Here is a 21,860-nt window from a genome sequence, read left to right as displayed (position 1 = left end):
GGACAGCCTGGTAGATGGGAGCATGACCTAGCGTCAGAGGCCCCCGGGGTCGAATCCAGGTTCCTCGGCCCCTGGGCTATAACTGTAGGCCGGTTGCTTAACTTCCCCCATGCTTGAGGACAGCACGTGGGACCGGATGAATGTTCAGAATGGCTTCAGTTATCATCATTACCGTTTTCCTCATTTTACAGATGAGGAAATTGGGGCTTAAGAGATATGTGGTTTGCTCTAACCCACAGAGCTAACCCAGATCTGATTTTAGGGGCCAAGGGACCTGTCCTCTGCCACAAGCAGTTAGCAGAAGATCAAGGAGCAGCCACAGGGCGCTCAATTCCCAAGTGAGGTGTTTGCCTCATGCTCACACACTACAGGCATAGAGAGTGTGTGCCCCTGAGCTGAATTAGATGCCGCTTTACAACACAGGAATTGTCCCGTCTAGGAGTATACTTGCATAAAAGCCTGATACACAGTCTGGTGCCTTGTGTACAAGAAAAGGAGCCTGCCTTTGTCCTCTGAGACAAAAGCACTAGGCTGGGCTGCAGGCACGGTGGGTGTTTGGCTTGGACAGGGAAAGGCCTTGCATGTTGAGAAGAGCCACACACCTGGTCCATTCGAGAAGACTGATCTCCCCTCTCACCACGCCTGACTTGTGGCATGGCCCCGGATGTGCTTCCAGACCAGCCTGCCCCTGTCTCCACAGAAAAGACCAACAGTTGGGCCGAAGTCTCCTGGTCCCAGACACCCCTTTGCAGGTCCCTTGTAGCCCTGAGTCCTAAACTTACCCTCCCTTGCCCCAGCCAACACCTGCCATTGCAAATACATTTCCTTGACACTTGCCTCTTGGTTCTTAAAGTGGAAGGAATCATGAGAGGAAAAAGAAAACCTTAAAATAATGGGATTTTAATCAATCAAGACTTTTATTACCTGCCCCAGAGCCTTATAACTAGTTTGGGGGTTTTAATTCCTGTTTATAATTGTGTTGTATTATAAAAGTAGTTTGTTTTCATAGGAAAATGTCTGACAAACAGCATTCAGATTACCAGGCTAGCCCCCTGTGGTAGATTGCTCTGTTGTTCCAATTACTCAGGGCCTCCTCTCTGTGGGTGACTAATGGACCTTCCCCAGGCCACTGACATCGGGTTTGCTCATGTGACTTTCTTTAGTCAATGAGATGTGAGCATAGGTGACACATGGCACATTTGAGCCCAACTTTAAGAGTCATCACGAGGCTTCTACCTTTACTTCATTTTCCTCTGCTCTAAATACAGCCGCTGCCCAAGAGAGGGGCTGCCCTTTGACCTTGGGTCCTGGAATGAAGGAGAGACAGAGAGCAGACCCACATCCGCCCCACAGACTGTGTATAGTCCCCACTTTGTTACTGTTAGCCACTGAGATTTGGGAGTTGTTACTACTGTGTAAGTACTGGATGCTGGCTACCATATTCACTACAGCTTGGTTGGACTAAACGCATCTAAAAGAGTTTATATTTTCAATGAACACTAGTGGAAACTCGTGCTTGAAACAATCACCATCTGAAAAAGTGGGTTTTGTTTTGTTTTTTAAAGAACTAGGGTTAGGGCCAAGGCATCTTTATAGGGCTGATATCATTCTTGTCATTATTCAAAATGCAAACTGACCCTGGGCAGGCTTTGATGCCTTTGGGCACATTAAGCTCCTTAGAGAATTTAGTTTTTGACCTAATTTATTTTTTCTTCCCCTAGAGCGCATCTGTAAACAAGAGAATTCATACTTCCTCTTTTCGGTGCTACACTCAAAGCTTTTGCTAGCCTCATGATCTGCTCCCTTAAATGCATTGCAGACAAAGGCAAAGACAAGGCAGAAGCCAAATTCAATTTTGCTGCAATGCACAGAAGAGAAATGGCTTGGATATTAAAGGCGGACATGTGGTTCAGTCTTGCTGTTTCTTCTAAACTTAGCTTTGGAGTAATTATTCCTTAGAATTGTAAAGCCACAGTCAAACCATCAATGAAATCCATGTACACACTGTTTAAGAATGGAAAAAGAAGGCTGAATGGCATCAAGAATTAATTACATTCAAGAAGACCATTTGGGAATGTAGACTTGTAGAAAATAAAGTCACATACAAGCAAACATACCTAGTAAGTCACATTCCTAGCATGCAAAAGAAAAAAATATATATATCAAAAGGCTTGAAGGCTTATCCATTTAAATAAAAAGGTAAGTGGATGGTGGTGATGGTAAAATGCTGGTGAAGTTTAGAACACATGGTTCTGGATACAGGTTAAACACGCACACACGGATTATGTACATATATACATGCTAAATAATGTATATAATTCTACACGTTAAATCTAGATGTACCCAGACATATCCTGAAGAATTTACTCCTGCACCTCTGCTTTGGGTTTCCTTTTAAATCTGTTTTCATGATAAAAGGAATCCTTTTCATTTATTAGACACAGAGTTTGAAGTTGCTTAGAGTTTTCTGAAAACTGTGTGTGCCAAGTGTTTCGTTTGAAAACCAGCACAGCTGAAATGGTCATTGCTTGGGCCAAGGGGCGCATCGGCTGGGCTTCACAGGGTGAAGACAAGCAAGGGGCCACCCTGCAGAGCCTGACAGCCCTGCCCACCTGCGTGGACGCCAGGACTCACCAGATTCTGTGTAAACACAGAAACATCCTCCGTGCTGTTGTCAGAATTGACTCGCACCAGCCTTCCGAGTCTAGGGGAACTTATAACCGTAAATGTTACAGTTCTGTTTCCTGTGCTGTCCGCGTCATTGGTCACAGCTCTTAGGTCACCAGATGAAAGGGGCTTCATGGAACCTAAGTGAAGATGAAAACATGCACTGACGTGTGAAGCATATGAAGGCTGCCAGTTAACAAAATGATCTTTATAGAGCCCTGAAAATTCTGGAAAACACATGGTTACATGGGGGGACTGGCTAGCACGAAACTGTACCTTGAGGGGCCAGTGATCCCCAAGGCATCTACTGAAAAACGTGATTTGCTCCTGGGGCTGGAGATGAAGGAGGAAAATCAGATGAGATGAGCTCCTCCATCCCGGCCTGCATGGCTTACGGATCTCCAGAGAAAAGAAGCAATGCCAGTGTGTGGGCCCTGGCTCAGAGTGCAGAAAAGGGAACGGCTGGGTGCCCCCAAGAAAGCAGGAGACAGCACCCTCCCCTGGGAGGACAGGGGTATCCTGGTTGATGGTGGTGGCAGGTGCTCAGTGGAGTATCCATCTGTGGACATCTGGGGAACAAGTCACATCTGGGGGACAAGTCACTCTTGAACAAACATGAGACATCTCCAGAGGACCCCAGACAGGCAGGTTGCAAGGACACTGTGGGGAGGGAAGGGGCTGTGCAAATGCCAAGGGAGGAGGAACTGGGAAGACATGAGTTTGTGTGCTAATGTGACCACATGTGGCAACTCAGAGCTAGAGAGCCTGGGTGACATTCACGTTAGAGCAGTGTTTCTCAAACGGTCTGTGGTGAAGGATCGGTGTTTCCCCTCTCCCCTAATCACACCTCTAGTCTTATAAAATACAATAAAATGCCACAGCAATGTCAGATTGCTATAAACAATTCTAAATACTTTCTATTCTTACCAGCTCACAGATCAGAAGATCCGTGGACCACAGTTTGGAGGTAGAGAGTTGGAGCACATACCCGTTTAGTTTGCACGGGTTTGGGGAATGTCCCTAGCCAGAGAGGGTGGCAGGGAAGAGATTCTCATAGTCCTCCTGGTCCAGAATCTCACCTTATCTCTTCCATGTTAGCCCTGGCTAAGGGCTTTATCATTATGCCTCGCACAGGTCACCCTTGGAGTAGGCACCCGATAAATTATTTACGAAGTTGAGTCAACCACCCAAAAATGACTAAGCCTCTTGAGTGACATTTGTTTTGGTTTACTTACCAAGCATCGTAGCCTTAGAAAGCAAGGGCCACCAGTTATCTTATTTAAACCATATCAGGCTCTTAAAAGTGGGGACTGACTACAGCTAACACAAGAGGAAGCCAGCTGTGGGTAAGATTTTCAGATGTGCAAGCATTGTTCTGAGCCTTCCATATGGAGGCTCCATTTAAAATGCAACATGGGGCACCTGGGTGGCTCAGTGGGTTAAAGCCTCTGCCTCTGGCTCAGGTCATGATCTCAGGGTCCTGGGATCTAGCCCCGCATCGGGCTCTCTGCTCAGCAGGGAGCCTGCTTCCTCCTCTCTCTCTGCCTGCTTCTCTGCCTACTTGTGATCTCTGTCTGTCAAATAAATAAATAAAATCTTTTAAAAATAAATAAAATAAAATGCCTAGTGACAAACGCAAACATGAACAAGAGGAACTCCATCAGACTTCAAGGTGTCTGCTCAGCAAAGGAAACCATCACCAAAATGGAAAAGCAGCTGACGGAATGGGAGAAGATATCTGCAAGCCACAGCACTGCTAAGGGGTTCACATTCAAAATATACAAGGATCTCATCCAATTTGAGAGCAAAAAAAGCCAATGAGCGCAATTTAAAAATAAGCCAACGATGTGAAGAACTATTTTCCAAGAAGACATAGAAATGGTCAACAGGTACACGAAAAAGGGTTCCAAAAAAAAAAAAAAAAAAAAGAAAAGAAAAGAAAAAGAAAAAGGGCTTATCATCCCTCATCATCACAGAAATGGGAATCAAAACCTCAGTGGGGTATCACCTCACACCTGTCAAGATGACCATGATCCAAAAGACAAGAGATGACAAATGCTGATGAGGGATGTGGATAAAAGGGAAGCCTCGTGCACTGCTGGTGGGAATGGAAATTGCTGCAGCCACTATGGAAAACAGTATGGAGGGTCCTCAAAATATTAAAAACAGAACTACCATCCAGTGCAGCAATCCCACTTCTGGGTATATATCCAAAGCAAGCAAAACCATTATCTTGAAGAAAATAATTATATATGTAAGCACATATATAATATGTATTATTTAAGCTTTAAAAAAGAATGAAATTCTTTTTCATTTGTTGTCATTTGCAACAACATGGATGTCTCTGGAGGGCGTTATGCTAAGTGAAACAAGTCAGACAGAGAAAGACAAATACTGAACGGTATCACTTACTTAAAAAAAAAAGAAAATCTAAAGAAAACGAAAAACCCCAGCTGAACTCATAGAAACAGAGAGTGGAAAAATGGTTGCCAGGGAATGGGGGGAATGAGAAGAGGTAAGTAACAGGTACAAGCTTGCAGTTATAAAATGAATAATGAATTATATAAAACGAATGAATAGCACTATACTGTATAGTTGAAATTTGCTAAGATAGTAGAACTTAAATGGTCTCTCACACACACAGAAAAGGGAAGTATATAAGTTGATAGATGTTTTAACTTGATGGGGTAATAATCCTTTCATAATGGATATCAAATCATCATCCTATATACTTTGAAGAGCTTCAAATTTTGTTAGTTATACAAATAAAATGTAAATCTGAAAAATAAAACAATGTGAAACAGAGCAAAATGTGTGAGCCCCTGGGATAGGCACTAGGTTCTGGGGATCCGGGGGTGAGGCAGGAATGTCTGGTGGTGTCAGCCTCAGGAACATACTTGGGCCCCGGGTCAGGACTGCCTCGGCACAATTTTGGCTGTTACACACAAGTACTCAGGTGATGCTTGCAACTGCCTCCCACAGTTCTCTTACTTCTTTGCTGCTGAAATTTTTGCAGACACTGCCCTCTTCCAGCTTCTGGGGCTGGGGGCCCAGGATCTGAGGTCACCTGGGGAGGCCAAGAGGATTCATTCTGTAGCCTCAGTCAGTGTTACATAAAGTCAAAACTAAGGCTCACTCTTTGTTACCTGCCAACAGAGGCTTTTCTCATCCCATCTGGTGGATCGTGTATTAATGTGTGCAGTCTTTGGACACCCAAACTTCTCTATCTTCAGCTTTTTTCAGACCTTGTTCCCAGTCACTGTGCCTTCTTAATTATCTCCTTGCTATAAAAGACTCTAACTTTTCACTATTCCTCCCCATCCGGAGCTACCTTCAGCAGGTGGGGGATGGGAGGGACTCTTTCTTTAAAGCAATATCATTTAATTTGTCTTAGCCTTTTGGGAGAGAGGACCTACCAGAGATTTTCCAGGCCAAGAGCACTTTTTTCCAGCCAGGTTTATCAATCCCTCATTCCCATGTCCAGCTACCTAACCCACAAGGGTTCCTAGGGTTTCACTCCTAGTCAGCAGTCATCTGGGCATGCTCAGTCAGCAAGACTAGCCGGCTCCATGTTGTAACGGCCGGATGAACGTCTTCTAGCATTCAGCCCAGTTCACAGACTTCTAGGGTTCAGCCCAGTTCACAGAAAGCCAAAGCCCATTTCCCCCCCAACCCACCTCATTTTATCCGAGCATTGATAGTTTCATCGGTAATCTCCAGGCACTTAATTTGGGAAGGATTTCTCTCAGGTGCCACCCAACTGAACACTCCATAAAGTAACCATCCTACAAGGAGTGTGGTAATAAAACGGCTCATAACCATATGTGTTTGTCAAGTTCTCGCTCTATATGCACCTCTTTGAGATTTGAAAAGCCAATCAGCATGTTAAAGACTAAGTCTCGGGGTAAAGAAATCTACCTTATTCTTCTTTGAAATCCAACATTTCTCAAACATACTTATCTCCTCTTGTGTTTGTTTCATGAAAAGCAACCACCTCCATCATGGTCACCAAACTAGAGGGCCTTGCTCATTTCTTCAACAGACATTATCAAGTATCTCGTACGAGACAAGCCGTAAGAAGGAATAGAGATATACTAGGAAGGAGCATGGACAGTCTTGCCATTCCTTTTGGATACTTGATAATCCTAAGAAATACAGATTTGTTTCCTCACTAAGAAGGGATAACAAGTCTCTGAGAGGTTAAACGATTCGCCTAATGGTCAAATGTAGGTCTCACTGACTCCAAAATGAGCATTTTTGTTTTTATTTTTTTTTTAAGATTTTATTTATTTATTTGAGAGAGAAGAGATAGCAACAGAGATAGTGAGGGAGAGCACGAGTCGGAAAGGAGAGGGAGAAGCAGGCTCGCCGCTGAGCAGGGAGCCCCATGTGGGACTCGATCCCAGGACCTGGGATCATGACCTGAACCGAAGGCAGTCCTTAACTGACTGAGCCACCCAGATGCCCCTCAAAATGGGTATTTTTAAAGTTGACACTATATCGTCTATACCGTACAACTTTAAGATCAGTGCTGGAATGATAACTGAGTTAGAAAATGGGATGAACCATTCAACAAACCCAACAGATTCTCCTTTCCACCTTCTGAACATGCTACCATGCCTCTTCCCTAGTCTTCACCTCTAGGGTTCAGCCCAGTTCACAGAAAGCCAAAGCTCATTTCCCCCCCAACCCATCCTGTGCCCTCTGGTATGCTCCCCTCTTTGTTGCCATTCATTGCAATGCTACTCACTCTGCATGGGCAGCTTAGGAACTACCTTGCCAAGCAGCGCTCCCTGACTATTCCAGTCTATGGGGAATTTCCCTCCTGTGAACACGTACAGCTCACTAAGTCTATTCCACTCACTGGACCCCTAGCATATGTTTTGGATGGTTAGTGTACTCTAGAGGGTAAGTCTCCTATTTCCTCAATTAGTAAGCCTTTCATTTTTTTCCCTTAAGGCTTGACAATCTTTTCTTAGAGCTCTTAATTATCTCCCACTAAGTCTTGCAATATTCAAATCAGTGTTGCAAGATTAACGAACTAAAAGGTTTTACAAATCTCTGCTTTAAACTTGAGCAACACACTGTGATTTCCTTCTGCTTTCTTCTCTCCCTCCATTCCCACAAAGGACAGATGGCCCATCAGTGAGATGTGATTCCCTCTGTAGCATGCTCGAACCCCAGGGGGATTGAAGGGACACAGTCTGCTATGGATACCCTTCACCAGTCAGCTTATTTTCTAGACCAGTTTGACAAATCTCTCAAGGTCAACCCCTCCTCAACACTCTTTGTAAAAGAGCCGAGCACCGTTTGGATCTGTACAAAAACTGGGTCCCAAGGCCACAACATGTTCTAACATGTCACAACTAAGGGTAAACAAACAAATGCATTTCATGGTAGCATTCAAGGTGAAAACCCGGTTATAAAACTTTCCGGGAAATAAATTTTGCAAGAAGAAATAGAATGTCCGTGCATTCATGTGTGTGTGTGTGTTTATGTATACACATCTATACGCAAAATAATGAAAATACACATTAAGTAGCCATTTTCTCTCTGTGCACACACAGAGTTCATTTAGAACTGCAGTCCTCCTTACTTTAAAATAACGGAGTTACAAAATGACTTTCAAATATGGCAGGGCTCAGAAGCTATGTTAACCTCAAAATATTCACCCGTTAAGTATTCTTATAAGTATTTTGGCTCACTCTACAAAATCCTTACAGGTCTCAAGTCAGGGCCACTTTTTAAGACTAAGTCCACAAGGAAGTCAAAACAGTCTGGCCAAAGTCTGCCGGGCGGCTGGAGAGAATCCAACTGGTACGGGATCAGTGTGAGTGAAAACAAATGTTGACTGATGCCGGGTTGCAAGATTTTCCTATTCCAAGAGAGTGAAACACACAAAATGTCTACGTCATCATTGCTGTTGATTAAATCACTATGCGTATTTTCCTGGTTGTGTATAACCATCCATCAATAAGATCAAGGAGACAAAATAAAAAGCCTCTATGATGACTGCATTCCCTGAGAACGAGTATTCTAAAAATTGAGACGGGCCTGGAACACAGGCACGCCCGGAAAGGAGAGAAGCTGCTGTGATTCCAGCACCAGATTTGGGGTTGGAGTTGGCACTTGCTCTTGGGGCTTATGATTCCTGTTAGTTATATGCTTTGTAACCGCCTGAGCCCCAGGGTTTTCTATCAATTTTGCATCATTCTCAAACAGGGGCGATGCAACTTACTCTTATATACGTTATTTCCTTGAAATCCCTCATACAATCCAGTGCGGTAGGCGCAAATGTAAAACACAGCAGAAGCACAGGGTATGAATAGCATCTGGATGTCCATTCTAGAACAGGAATAGATTTCCTGCTATTATGGTTTTATAAAATCTATTGTTCTATAAAAAGGAATACGATTTCCCTGATATTTCAGAACATATAGGTCAACTAGAGTCCGACAAGAGCAGCCGGACCTGACAGCTGACACCTGCAGTCACAGAGGGAGGGGAGTACAGAGACCCCCACTCCTCTCAGTCAAAGCTCTGCCGAATGGATGATCGAGGCAGAAATCACTCAGAGCCTGCTCCCTGCAGGACCCGCCATGATGGGAGGGGTCAGTCCTCAGGGAGGAGGGGGAGTACGGCATCTGTCATCATCCCCCCACAACTTCACACAGCCGCAGGGACCAACATCCTCGGGCGGCCACTGTAGAAGCCAGCTGAGCAAGGCTCACTTGTGTCCCTAGAGAGAGGAGGGGATGCGGTCATCGGAGCCACAGCCACGCCAGGGACTTCCGAGGCAGAACCGAGTGGGCCTGCACCACTTGGGACATGAAGCTAGGAAAAGCCTCAACGCCAACTGGACCCACTGACCCATAAGGTCCATTCCAACTCAAAAATCTGTGACTGCAGTCGTCATTCCCACCTCCACTCCGGGGGAGATTTTATCAAACGTAACAGCCGCTTAATGGAGGTGCCCATGAAAATCCAACCTCCTTCCCACTGGCCACGAGCCGGGGCTGGAAACAAGTCACAGCCAGGGAAGGGAGGGTAACTCAGAAACCAAGAATAACAGACCACAGGTGCTAGCTTGGGGGAAGCTTGGAGAAAGTTGCCGCTCACTCAGGGCTGGGTCCAAATATTAGACAGAGGGCTAGGAAAATGATGTGTTTTGCATAATTCCACAAAGGTGACAAGGGAATCTGGGCCCCTTTCATATACTTTTCTTGCTGAACTAATGTTCAGTGAAACAGGAGCCAGAAACACAAAACTTCCTAAACTGTAGTGGCTATAACTCTCCTTTAATCTGACACAACCGTCATCAGTTACGAAACCAGACTTGAGCCAGAAGAGATGAAAAGTGTTTCATCTTTTGCAGATTTACTTTGATTTTAGAACACTTTTTTTCTTTTTTCTGGTAGATTACTGCCTTTTTCAGAAGACTGGGGTGTAGTAGTTTGCTTATTTTTAAACACTAAATGGCACCCTCGTTGCCTTGGGAAAAAAATCGATAGACACATCACAGTTATTCCCAGAGAAAAATGATAGAATATAAAAAGATTTTGGAATAGAAAAATCTGTGTTAACGTATCTTTAATTGGATTTTAATAAGATTTCTTTTCATGAGCTCAAGCGCTTCAGGCAACTAAAAATTGCAACATTTCTCCTCAGACACTGTGTTTCTGCTGAAGTTACAGTGATGTTTCTCCAGGTCTACCTTAGAAGGATGTGAGCCTTATGCGCCATTTACCGGTTGCACAGCTGAATACATCATCTCTCTAAGCCACAAATCCCGCCAGCTTCCTGTAAATGTATCACCTACCTCACGTGCGTGTAAGGAGTAAAAGACTAGTACTGTCCGTGCCCAGCCCTGCGGACCTCAATTCTGGCTATACTTCCGAACCACCTGGAACTCAAAAAAATATGATGGCCAGGCCCAACAGCAGAGACTCCCCGTTAAACTGGGGTAAGTTGGGGCCAGGATGCAGCTGTTTTTGGAAGCTTCCTGGTTGAGAACAACTGGGTTAGAGCGACCATGGAATAACCATAATGGATAAAGTGATTACCGTCTTTCTCCATCTCTGTTTGACTGGTAACACATATCAAGTACACAAGTGACTGTGTAAGAATTTTTTTTTTTTTAAGATTTATTTATTTATTTGACAGAGAGAGAGAGAGATCACAAGCAGGCAGAGAGGCAGGCAGAGAGAGAGGGGAAGCAGACTCCCTGCTGAGCAGAGAGCCCAATTTGGGGCTCTATCCCAGGACCTTGGGATCATGACCTGAGCTGGAGGTAGAGGCTTAACCCATTGAACCACCCAGGCACCCCAGGTTTTTGTTTTTTGTTTTTGTTTTTTTACTGTAATATAAATTTTATCATTTTTCTATTCAATCTATCTTACTGCATTTTTAAAAAAATAACAAGTTTAAGAGTTTTTTCTTTTTTCATTCCCCCTGCCAGGGGCTAAGTCTTTCCCTATCCCTGCTGCAAGGGCATTCAGCCAGAGGCTCGCTTTGATTTTTCCATCTCACTAAGCTGAGATTCTGGGCAAACAGCAATCCAGAGGCTTCAGGCCCCTGAAGCCAGCACTCAGTGAAATCCCTGATGCGCACATGGTTTCTATATTTAGAAAAAGAAAATCCAAGATCTCGATGATCACCACAGAGCCTGGCTCTCCTTGCTTCATCAAGGACCCTAAGGAGAGAGTAGGGGAATGTGGATCATAGGTCTCCCTTCCCATGGCCCTTGGCCAGCGCCAGCACACCCTCTCTGCCTAATGAGGGAGGGGAAAGAGACGGGGTGGAGAGAGACAGCCTTGCATTTGCCAAGTGCCTGCAAAGAGAGGAGTCTTTCAGGACCTTTGTAACTGTTCTTGGTATCACTGTAAGGTAAATGATGACACTATTTAACCACGCAGGGAGCGCTTTCTAAATAAACTGAAAACCACTTCACCCCAGATGCTCTCAAGTGAAGATCTTACCTGGAGGGACGCCTGGGTGACTCAGTTGATTAAGTGTCTGCCTTTGGCTCAGAGGCATGATCTCACAGTCCTGGGATCCAGCCCTGTGTCGGGCTCCCTGCTCAGCGGGGAGTCCGCTTCTCCCTCTCCTTCTGCTGCTCCTCCTGCTTCCGTCCTCCCGTACGCTCACTCTCTCTCTCCAATAAATAAGTAAAAATTAAGAAAATAAAATCTTACCTGGAAAGATGCTCAGTCCTCGGTTTACTTCTAAGCTAAGGGTCAGGGTTCGAGCGGTGATGCTAAAAATCTGTCGAGGTGCAAAGTTCAAACCATCGGTAACTTGAAAATTAAAGCCTCCTGACATGGGTCCTTCAAAAGAAGAATTACATTCTGGTCACCCTGGCTGTTGGGCAAAAGCCATCCACTTTCGCCCTCTCTCCCGCAAAGCAACCCCTATCAACTAGAGAAAGTGTTAATATAGTCACTGAACTCCCCAAACCAAATACTGCCAAAATGTGATGCTAGAAGAACATTAATAAAGGTCTAAAATCCATACTTACCCGTCCCCCTTGCCCCCTCCCCATGACTTAATAGAAGAAAGTGTTACCTCCAAGAAATTTAAAAAAAAAAAATCTTTTTAAACATATTCACCACCTGCATTTTATTATTTTGGAATACATGCATGTCATGTTCATGTGTACACACACACACACAAGCAATTTCTAAAATTCTGATATGCCAAAAATCAAAACTAGGGGGAAGAAAATAACACTTAGCCCCTCCCTCCAAATAATTTCTAATTATTCACTGATCTCGAACTAGCTCTTTTCTGCTAAGGTGGTAAAGAGCGGGGAAAGATCCAGGCCGGCTCTTGTTAAACTCCAGCAGGAAGAGAACTGTACCCCCACACTTCTGTCAAAGGGTTAGTGGTATCAATAAAGTTATAAATGAACGTATGCATGTAAGAGAAATTGAGACAGGCCCCCTATCGATCCCATTCCCAGGAGAGCTTTACCAGTCTGACTCACAAAGCACCAGGCGAGCTCACAATGTAGACAGCCTGATGTTCGCATTCCCATCCCCCTTTGAAAATGTTCAGCCAGCAGTAAATCTGGAGGCCCCCAGGTCTTTGCATCATGTAATGGGTAGAAATGTCCTCTTTGTTGCCCTCAGGGACATGTGGCAAGGAACAAAGAAGGCAGGGTCAGACTCTGCAATTATGTACAAGTACTGCCTTAATAACGCAATTTAATAAAGAGCTGGTCGATGGCTTGACAGCCTCTTGAGTTTCTGAGTCTTCACAAACAAATGCTACAGACTTAAAAAATTTCCCAATACACTCAAGAGTCATCGTTTTTAAAAAGAGAGAGAGAGAAAATTTGGAGTCAGCCTAATTTTGAACAGGGGACCCACGATCAAATTTTGTTGGTTTGCTTGCTTTTACTAGAAGTAGCACTCTGAAGTTGCATTTAATGAAATATGAGATGAGGAAGAGAATGCTTTCTGCCCCTCGGCACTTTCCACATTTCACGAATCCAGAAACAATGTGGAAACGGAATCAAAAGGGAGCCTATCAAAATACGTACTAGAATAGCATCCTGGGAAAGCCCTAACTTATCACACTGACTATGACCTTAGAGAGGAAAGGAGGGAAACACGAAAGGAGGGGAGACCTGTAGATTTTCTGTTGCGTAACCCCAGATCTTTCCGACAGTACTTTGCAAAGGGCAGCCTTAAAGGACACAGCCTCCCACATCTTGGTTTTATCAACCTACTTAGGTTGTTATCTGAAAAATGAGTTAGATGAGTGGTAGAGCACTTGGCAAATATAAATGCTAAGAGACACTAACGAAACCAAAGCCTTTGTTTGAGGCTGATGATGGACAGATGGAGCAGGAGAACCAACTGGTCTCAGCAACAGCCTGGTCTGCTCGGGGCTCCAGCCACTTTGCGGGCCATTACAGCCTCCGTAGTCAGTTAGAGAATGTAATGGATTGATTCTCAAAGAGAGTTACCTTTAACTCGCCTTCCTGCCCTTTTTTTTTTTTTTTTTTAGGAGAAATTATTTCCTCTACCAGCCAAAAGTGAACATGGATCTGGTAGTGGACAAATAAATAAATCCAGAGAGCTAATTTTCATTTTAGTCCTACAAATAGCAAGTGCGCTTCTTTAACCTGCCCTGTCCTTCAGTGGGGGCGGCTGGCGGAGAAAGCACAGCTTCAGGGTCAGTGCAGCCTACTTCGTTCTGAGCCTCAGTTTCTTCATCTTTAAAATGGGGTCACTACTCCACATGGATCAGAGGACTTGTGCAGAGTAAATGAAATGGGTCTCGTGACTGAGCCACCTGTGGCACCAGGGATAGCCAGAGACTCAAGGATTCCTTTTCCTTGCGAACTGCATTGCTGTAGAAATCTGGAACTTCCCTTGGGGGAGTCTCCAAAGCCATTCTCTCTATTTTGATAATTCCTTAAAAAAAAATAAATAAATAGCCTTACTAGGCCCTCATCTAAAAAGACTTGGATTGTTGGTATCTAATAATCAAAACCACACACAAAATTGGAAGAAATTTCCTATTACTTCAGTATCTCTTTAAATGAATCGTATTTTATAAGTCAGCTCATTGGTACACATTTAAAAAATGAGAACATACCTACATGGAAAAGATCACCCAGTCTAGAGACAAGACTTTGGTTCCTACGTGGGGAGATTTAGTATCTCATCACAATAAAATTAACCCCACGGGTTCCCGGGCTACAGGCTTAGAACTACTAGTTGAGAGCATTCACATAGTAAATTATCTTCAGATTATTTGGGGATTCTCTGTACGAGCTGCAAAGATAATCAGGAAATCACTACATCTGAATTTAGAAGATTTTTTAGTCTTTATTTTCTTGAGAACATTTTCCCAAGAAGTTCATAAAAATGGCTGACCAGCTCTGACTGGTAGCTTTCCCATCATGCTCCCTGGCTCACAGCCCCCACCCCCATTCCCTCGGCAGCTGGGGGAGTGGGCTCCTTCCCCCCTCCATCCGGTGACAGGGGCAGCCTGGAAACAAAGCCAAACTGGATCACCCCTTCCTCAGATTTACAAAATTACTGATTAACAGACGGAAGAAAAAAAGCCTTTTAATGTCCGGGTCTCTTAGGATTATAGCTATCTTCATTCATTAGTTTATTCATGTGTTTATTTATTTAACAACTATGTTTTGTTAACAACTATGTTTAAGAACACTAAAGTCTCCCTCGCGTCTGGAACACGACCTGGCTCATAAAAGATATTCAATATTATTTCACTTCTTTCAACACATTTTTATTGAGCACCTGCTTATTCTCCTCACTTTTTGAGGTGCTGAGAACCTTAGAGCAAAGAAAACAAAGATCCTGCTCTTGTACCCTCTGGTATAGAAGACAGACAACAAACAAACAAACAAAGCAGTCTAAGTTACAGTGGCAGGAAGTCAGGAAGGGATGGAGAGGGACAGAGAAGAGATGCTATTTTAATGGGTGGCCAGGAAAAGGCTCTTAGGAATGTTCTATTTGAGCCTAGACCTTACAAGACCATGTGAGTAAGCCAAGTGTGAGTTATAGGTACTCTCTGATGTTTGCTATCATTAGCCTTACTACAACGTGCCACTTAAAAAAAAATTACAGACCCCAGGAAGTCTTTAGATGACTTGTGGTTTTCAGTCGCAACTACTAGGTTTGACTATCATGTTAACCTCTGGTTGAAACACATTTTAGTTTTGCATTACTTTTCTCTATGACATACCCGTGTGTACAAACACTAGCTGGCCCTTGTTGATCTGAGCCTGGGTGAAGTTCTGGATGCTTCGGTCAGGAAAGGACTGGAGAGCCAAATGCCCGTTGCTGGGTGGAGTGACCCAATAGGTGAGGTCCTGTGGGGAGGAGTCCTCGTCTTCCGCACAGAGGACACCCCTGGTAATCTCAGTTACAGAATTTGCCCATACCTTAAAAAGAAGAGAAGCATAGATCTTGCAAAGACCACTTCCGATCATATCACATAAGTAAACCGGATACTATGCTACTCTGGCCTCTTGCACAAAGATTTAGAAACTAAAGCAATTCGTTAGAGCTTTTAAAGCATGAAGGTCCGTTTTTTTTGTTGTTGTTGTTTGTTTTTTTTTTTTTTTTAAGATTTTATCTATTTATTTGAGAGAAGGAGAGAGCATGAGCAGGGGGAGAAGCAGACTCCCTGCTGAGCAGGGACCCCCCCCCCCTTCCCCCGCTCAAGCAGGGCTCTATCCCAGGACCCTGGGATCATGGCCTGAGCCAAAGGTAGAGGCTCAACCGACTGAGCCACCCAGGCACCCCTAAAGCATGAAGATTGTAAATTCAAAACAGACACAGAAATAAATACCAGACGAAATTTGGGGCATGCTGTAGTGTTTGTTTAACTTTTGAGGTTTATAAGGTCCCAATAAAAAACAGTATTCATAATTATTTCTTCAAAATTAATTATTTAAAGTGAATATTTATTTATATAAAGTATAATAACAAGAAAAGCTGGTAGTAACTAAGCACCTTTTGCATGCCTGGCATATGCTAAGTATAGAAGCATAGGCTAAGATTCTCCATGGAGTCTCAGATCATTGTAGACCCTACCTCATAAGGTGGATTTAAGGACTGCTATTCATTATTTTAAGAAGTGGATAATTTCATCAGCTCTTAAATATTGCAATGCCTCCTGTGTGGATAGCTCATCTACAACTATTTCTGAGTAATAATCTCTGTTTTCCAATTACATTTAAAATCTATTTCACTTGCCTAAACATCCTAGTTCCACAATTCATCATTTATTGAGCATCTGTTATGTTCTGGTGCCTGTTCTGGATGCCTGCAACCCATCAGTGAACAAAACAGAGTCCTACCCTCACGGGGCCTACATTCCAACAGAAAGGGATGAAGGAGTACAGGGAAGAAACAACAGGCATAATAAAGGAACGAACTATAGTCTGTTAGAGGTTCATGGGCACCATGAAAACATTTAAAATAAAGCCAAGCAAGGGGCTCAGGAGTGGGCGAATGTTAAATCAGAGGCTCATTTGAGAAAACCTGGAAGGAGGTGAAAGAGGAGCCATGTGGATATCTGGGGAAGAACATGCAGGGAGAGGGAGAAGCCCTAAGGTGGGAGCAGGCCTCATCCACCTGAGGGCAGCAAGAAGGTCAGTATGGCAGGAACAGAGTAAGTGAGAGGAGGAGGCAAGAAGATGCATCAAAAGTGTAACGGAAGGGCAAATCCGGCAGGATCTTGACGGTCACTGTAAGAACTTTGGCTTTTACTTGAGTGCAATGGGGCATCGTCATGGGGCTTTTGGGGAGGAGTAACTTGGTCTTAACAGAACCCTCTGGCTTCTGTGTCAAGAACAGATCATGGAAAGGCAGGAGAAGAAGCAGGGACACTGATTAGGAGGTGACTATAGTAATCCTGGAGAGAGATGAGAGAAGAGAGTGACCCAAAGTTGTTGAGGTGGTAAGGCATGGTCGAATTCTGGGTGTGTGTTGAAGGGGAAGCCAACAGGGGGGGTCTGATGAATCAGATGTGGTGAGGCGTGGAAGAAGGCAAGGGGGCAGAATGGCTTCATGGCGGGGACCTCAACACCTAGAAAGACGGGGTTACCACCAGTTGAAATGAGGAGAGCTGCAGAGGGGGTGGGTTCTTGAAGTAAGATAAGGAGCTCAGTTGTGAACATGTTGAGCTGAAAACAGGTACTTAGACACTAAATCCCATTTGAAAGGAGGCTCTTTCGAGTTTCTATAATCATGCAGTCACATGGTATTTCACGAACACTAAAAATGGGTGGCATTATCACTCACTAAATTTTCACATTTCTATCTGTATTTATAAATGTCTTCCCTATAGAAACACCATGCACATTTTCAAGCTTATGTCATTCTGTGCTCTCTGACTAGAACCTTATCATCTTCTATGCTTGATACCAACCTATTTAAAAATTTAATCCTGAGTGATTTAATAGTCACCTCTCTGATCTAAAAGACTGTTTTCTTTAGTAGTATAGGGAGTTTATGAAATATCTTAATTCTTGCTCACTTATTCCTAATAACTATTTAAACAGAATTTAAAGAAAGGAATATCAGAAATTATATAAGATTCCTAACTTTTCATGTGAGGCACAACATGCCACGTTAGCTATGTAACCTTGCGCACATGTCTTAATTTCCCTGTGCCTTAATTGCCTCATTAGTAAACTAGGAATGATAGAATTATTATATATAATGAGTGATTTAAGATATGTAAAGTACTTAGAACAAGCTTCACCTGGCAGATAGTAAGAATTCAATAAATATTAGCTCTATGATATCTCTTCCTCTTCATCAGATTCAGTTCTGAGGATTAATATAATTTTTTTAAAACATTACTTAAAAGTCATTTGGGGTGTCATGATTATGATTATTGGAACATTCTAGAACATGCACGGTAGGTTTTGTTTAATCCTCTCCATAATTTGGGGTGGGATAGTTCATCTGTTTCATGATGGTATTGTTGATGGATGTTCCTGTATCTTGGCTTTTGGACTATGGCCACTGAGGATTTTTCAGCCCTAAACTCTAAGGGCATCAATTCTTTAACAGCTACCAGAAATGCTCATCAACCTAATGTTCAAATCATAAGGTTTTGGTCTTCAGTTAATCCATGGAAAGTCTACAGTGTTTATAAAATATATAATCGGACTATTGAACAAAATTCCACGGTCACTAATTCTACTTTTCCACTTTTCATATTTTAAAATCCATCCGAGTATGGTTTTTTCCTTTCTTTAAGAACTCACGCTGATTCAGAAACATACTGCTATGCTTGTCTTGTGACTCTGAGATGCTCATTTTTTCCAGCACCGTGCACACAAAAGCTGAATGAAGCACGTTTTCCACGGCAGCTACTCCTCCGTGCAACTCTGCTTTTGCCCCTTCTTGCTTCTGGAATATACTATCTTTCAAAACAACTGGAAAACCTGCCACTCAAAACAAGAACTAGTAACTTGAGGTCTTTATTTCCACTCCAACCAGATTTAGTTCAATTAACAGCCCCACTCTTTGGGTGAGGCTTGACTGAGAGCAAAGTCCTTGGCCATAGCCATTTCAGGTAGATGGGGAGAAGAAAAACAAAGATTGAAACTTGAATGTGGAATTACAAGTGATGCAAAGTCCAAGAGACATAACAGTTTAAGGAATACATACCTGAAAAAAAATTAGCACCTTAATTGGAACACATTTTTAAAAATTCAACTTTAACTTATAAACGGAAGGTCAATGGGATTGAGAAAACTAATTATAATCCAGGAAAATCCTAATTATGATTCTAATGTTTAAAAAATACAGAACTTTGTTTTGAGTTTCAGATGAGGAATGTGAAATGTTTATAAAATTACTATCCCACTGTCTGACCCCTCTAAGCCTTCCGTCAAAATCTCGGGCTTTGCTGCCTTAATTCGTCCACGGTCCCTGGCTCTCAACGCTCTTTTTAGTGATGACAAGTGCTTATCAGAAACAAACAAATGATTCTATTTTTGGTATAAAAGACAACAACAAAACAAAATGTACAGTATTGAAAGCCAAAGTTGAAAAACAGGAAAATGAAGCCCCCTTGTGGACACAAATACATTTGATCAGGTATGCACCAAAATTTCTGGTGATGCTTGAATACAAAAGTACTCAGTAGAATATATTTCAGAGTAAAATGCAAAGGATTCACCAGAGTTGGTCTAATCCCAATGCCTAACTCCAGTTTGTCATGACGGAAATGATTTTCTGTACCACTGAATGACTTTGGAGACCAGCCAGCCACAGGTTCTGTGGCTAAAAGAAATGTTTAAAGTAGGTCAGGAGAAGCAAGTGTTAGGTTATGCTGGGACAGAATGGTTAATGTTCAGATTTCTGCCTTTAAACTCCTATCCAGAGTCTGAGATGCTATCCGCTGGTCTGCCCACTAGGCTCCTACTTCCTTTTTCCAGGTAGACTACAGAGAACCCTTCTTGCCACTTGCTCCAAGCTCTGATGACAAGTAAGGAGTGTGGGTAGTCATATAGGATAATCTGAAGGTCTTGAGAATGTTCTGTTTGAAAAGTCAAAGACAGCATAAAACCCCACAACTATGGTGGTTAATTTTGTGTCAAGTTGACTAAGCTGCAGGGTACCCAGATATTTGGTTAAACATTATTCTGGGTATTTCCAGGAGAATGTGTTTGGATGAGATTAACATTTAAAATATTTTATTTACTTATCTATTTTTTATTTTTTTAAAAGATTTTATTTATTTATCAGACAGACAGAGATCACAGTAGGCAGAGAAGCAGGCAGAGAGAAGGAGGAAGCAGGCTCCTGGCTGAGCAGAGAGCCCGATGCGGGGCTTGATCCCAGGGTCCTGGGATCATGACCTGAGATGAAGGCAGAGGCTTTAACCCACTGAGCCACCAGTGCCCCTGAGATTAACATTTAAATCAGTTGATGGAGTAAAGCAGAATCACTCTCCCTTACGTGAGTGAGGCTCATACAATCAGTTGAAGACTTAAGTAGAATAACAAAACGCAAAAACTGATCCTCCTGTGAGTAAAGAGAATTCTTTTCTGTCTGACTGCCTGGGACATCAGCTCTTCTTGTTGACCTTCATATGAGAACCCAGCCCTTGGCTCTCCTGGGTCTCTAGCCTGCTGACAAAGCCTACAGATCTTGGAACGTGCCCAGCTCCATAATCATGTAAGCCAGTTCCTCGTAATAAATCCAGATATATGTATTTTTACATACATATGCACTACTCCACAACTCAGTCATGGTTTTGCTGTCAAGGAAGAGGAGGCTCAGAGAAATTTTGCTCAAGTTGAGCAATTTATAAACCTTGAACTCTGTTTTGAACTTTAACCCAGAACTTTTAAGGCAGAGAATGCGATTCTTACCAGATAAATAAGTGAATAACTCAGAGAGAGCCAGAGTCAAATGACCACATCCATTGAAACTGGGAAGTTGTACTCTTCCTGGACCAGATCTAGGTTTTCCAGGGAAGAAGATAAGAATAAAGGAAATGGCCCTTGCCTCCAGCGACTCTTCCCTTTTTCTTGAGAGAAACACTCTGGAATCAAGGATGGGGGCAGGGGTGGGAGCAAACTGCCTGAGCAAGCTCAAGGTTCTTGGCAGAGACTGTATTTCCTTAATTTAAAGTGAAGACGGAGACAAAGGCTAGCATATACACATTCTTCCTCTCACAATTTAATGTTCTGAAGATCTTAAATTGACAGGAATATTTCAATATAATAAAGCTATTATTAAGTTGATGGTGCCTCTTATAATGAACGGCAACTCTTATAACGAACGGTACCTCAGAACGGAAAGCCAAACCCACAACAGGGCTTCAGTTCCTTTCCAGGAGGAAGCCCGAGAATTCACTGCTTTATTCCTTGGTTTCCCTCACCTGCAGCGGGCTCCTGCTTTTCTCCCATTATCGGTCTACATTTTAGGTCTGTCCTCTGGATCTTTCTCATCCTGCAGTTTTGCACCACAGGGCAAAGTACCCAAATCCTCGGCTGAGGTTCCTGGGTGAACACGTAGGTGTTCGGTACAACTGCTGTGGACCTACTCCCTGAAGTCCACATGAGCGGGAGCAAGAAGCCCTGCAGCTTTGGGGCTTTTTTCTTCCTAATGAAGACAGCCCTTGACCACGTGGAAGCACTGAGAGAGCTCGAGGCAGTCACGGGTAGCAGGCAAAGTGGCAGAGCATGGTCGGGAGACAGCCAGACTTTCCACTCCTTCCCCTAGCGCCACGCTGGGCCTCAGTGCTCCCATGAGGAGGAGGACATCAGTAACAGCAGGTGCTCTGTAGGATTGTGAAAATGACACCACTTCCGGAAGATGTCCAGTACTGTACTCCGTAAGCACATAATAAATGTAAACTTTTATAACTATAATATAAAATAACTATAATAATATAACTTTTATAACTATAATATAAAATAATATAAAAATATAAACTTTTATAACTGTGCTTAATAATCCTGGACACCTACGATCCCTCCCTCGAGCCAACAATGCAGCGCTTAGATCGCTTTGCTAAGCATGAGTTCAGGAGATGGAAACACCCCAAGAATCTGTGAGAACAGAGGAAGGCCTACAAATGGGACCAGCTAAAACGTCCAATTCCCAGGACTGTGGAGTAAACGCAGGATAAAGTGACACGTTCTGAAGGTATCATTGCCCTTAGTTTTTCATTTA

The 21,860-nt window shown here is 43.2% G+C and overlaps 1 protein-coding gene across 2 annotated transcripts in view; it reads right to left on the bottom strand.

Annotated features, from left to right (window-relative positions):
- Positions 1 to 21,860, bottom strand: part of LOC309860858 (chondroitin sulfate proteoglycan 4-like) — a 62,846-nt gene that overhangs the window by 17,206 nt on the left and 23,780 nt on the right. For both annotated transcript variants that reach the window (XM_082723297.1, XM_082723296.1), the window contains exons 6-8: positions 15,394 to 15,592; positions 11,862 to 11,993; positions 2,635 to 2,807 (exon numbers count right to left, since the gene is read on the bottom strand). In XM_082723297.1, the coding sequence (XP_082579423.1) occupies positions 2,635 to 2,807; positions 11,862 to 11,993; positions 15,394 to 15,592 (504 nt within the window). The remainder of the gene's footprint in view (positions 1 to 2,634; positions 2,808 to 11,861; positions 11,994 to 15,393; positions 15,593 to 21,860) is intronic.

This window comes from Mustela nivalis, assembly GCF_964662115.1.
Source record: "Mustela nivalis genome assembly, chromosome: 3".
NCBI classification, from domain to species: Eukaryota; Metazoa; Chordata; class Mammalia; order Carnivora; family Mustelidae; genus Mustela; species Mustela nivalis.
This window is presented reverse-complemented; position numbering and strand designations above follow the sequence as displayed.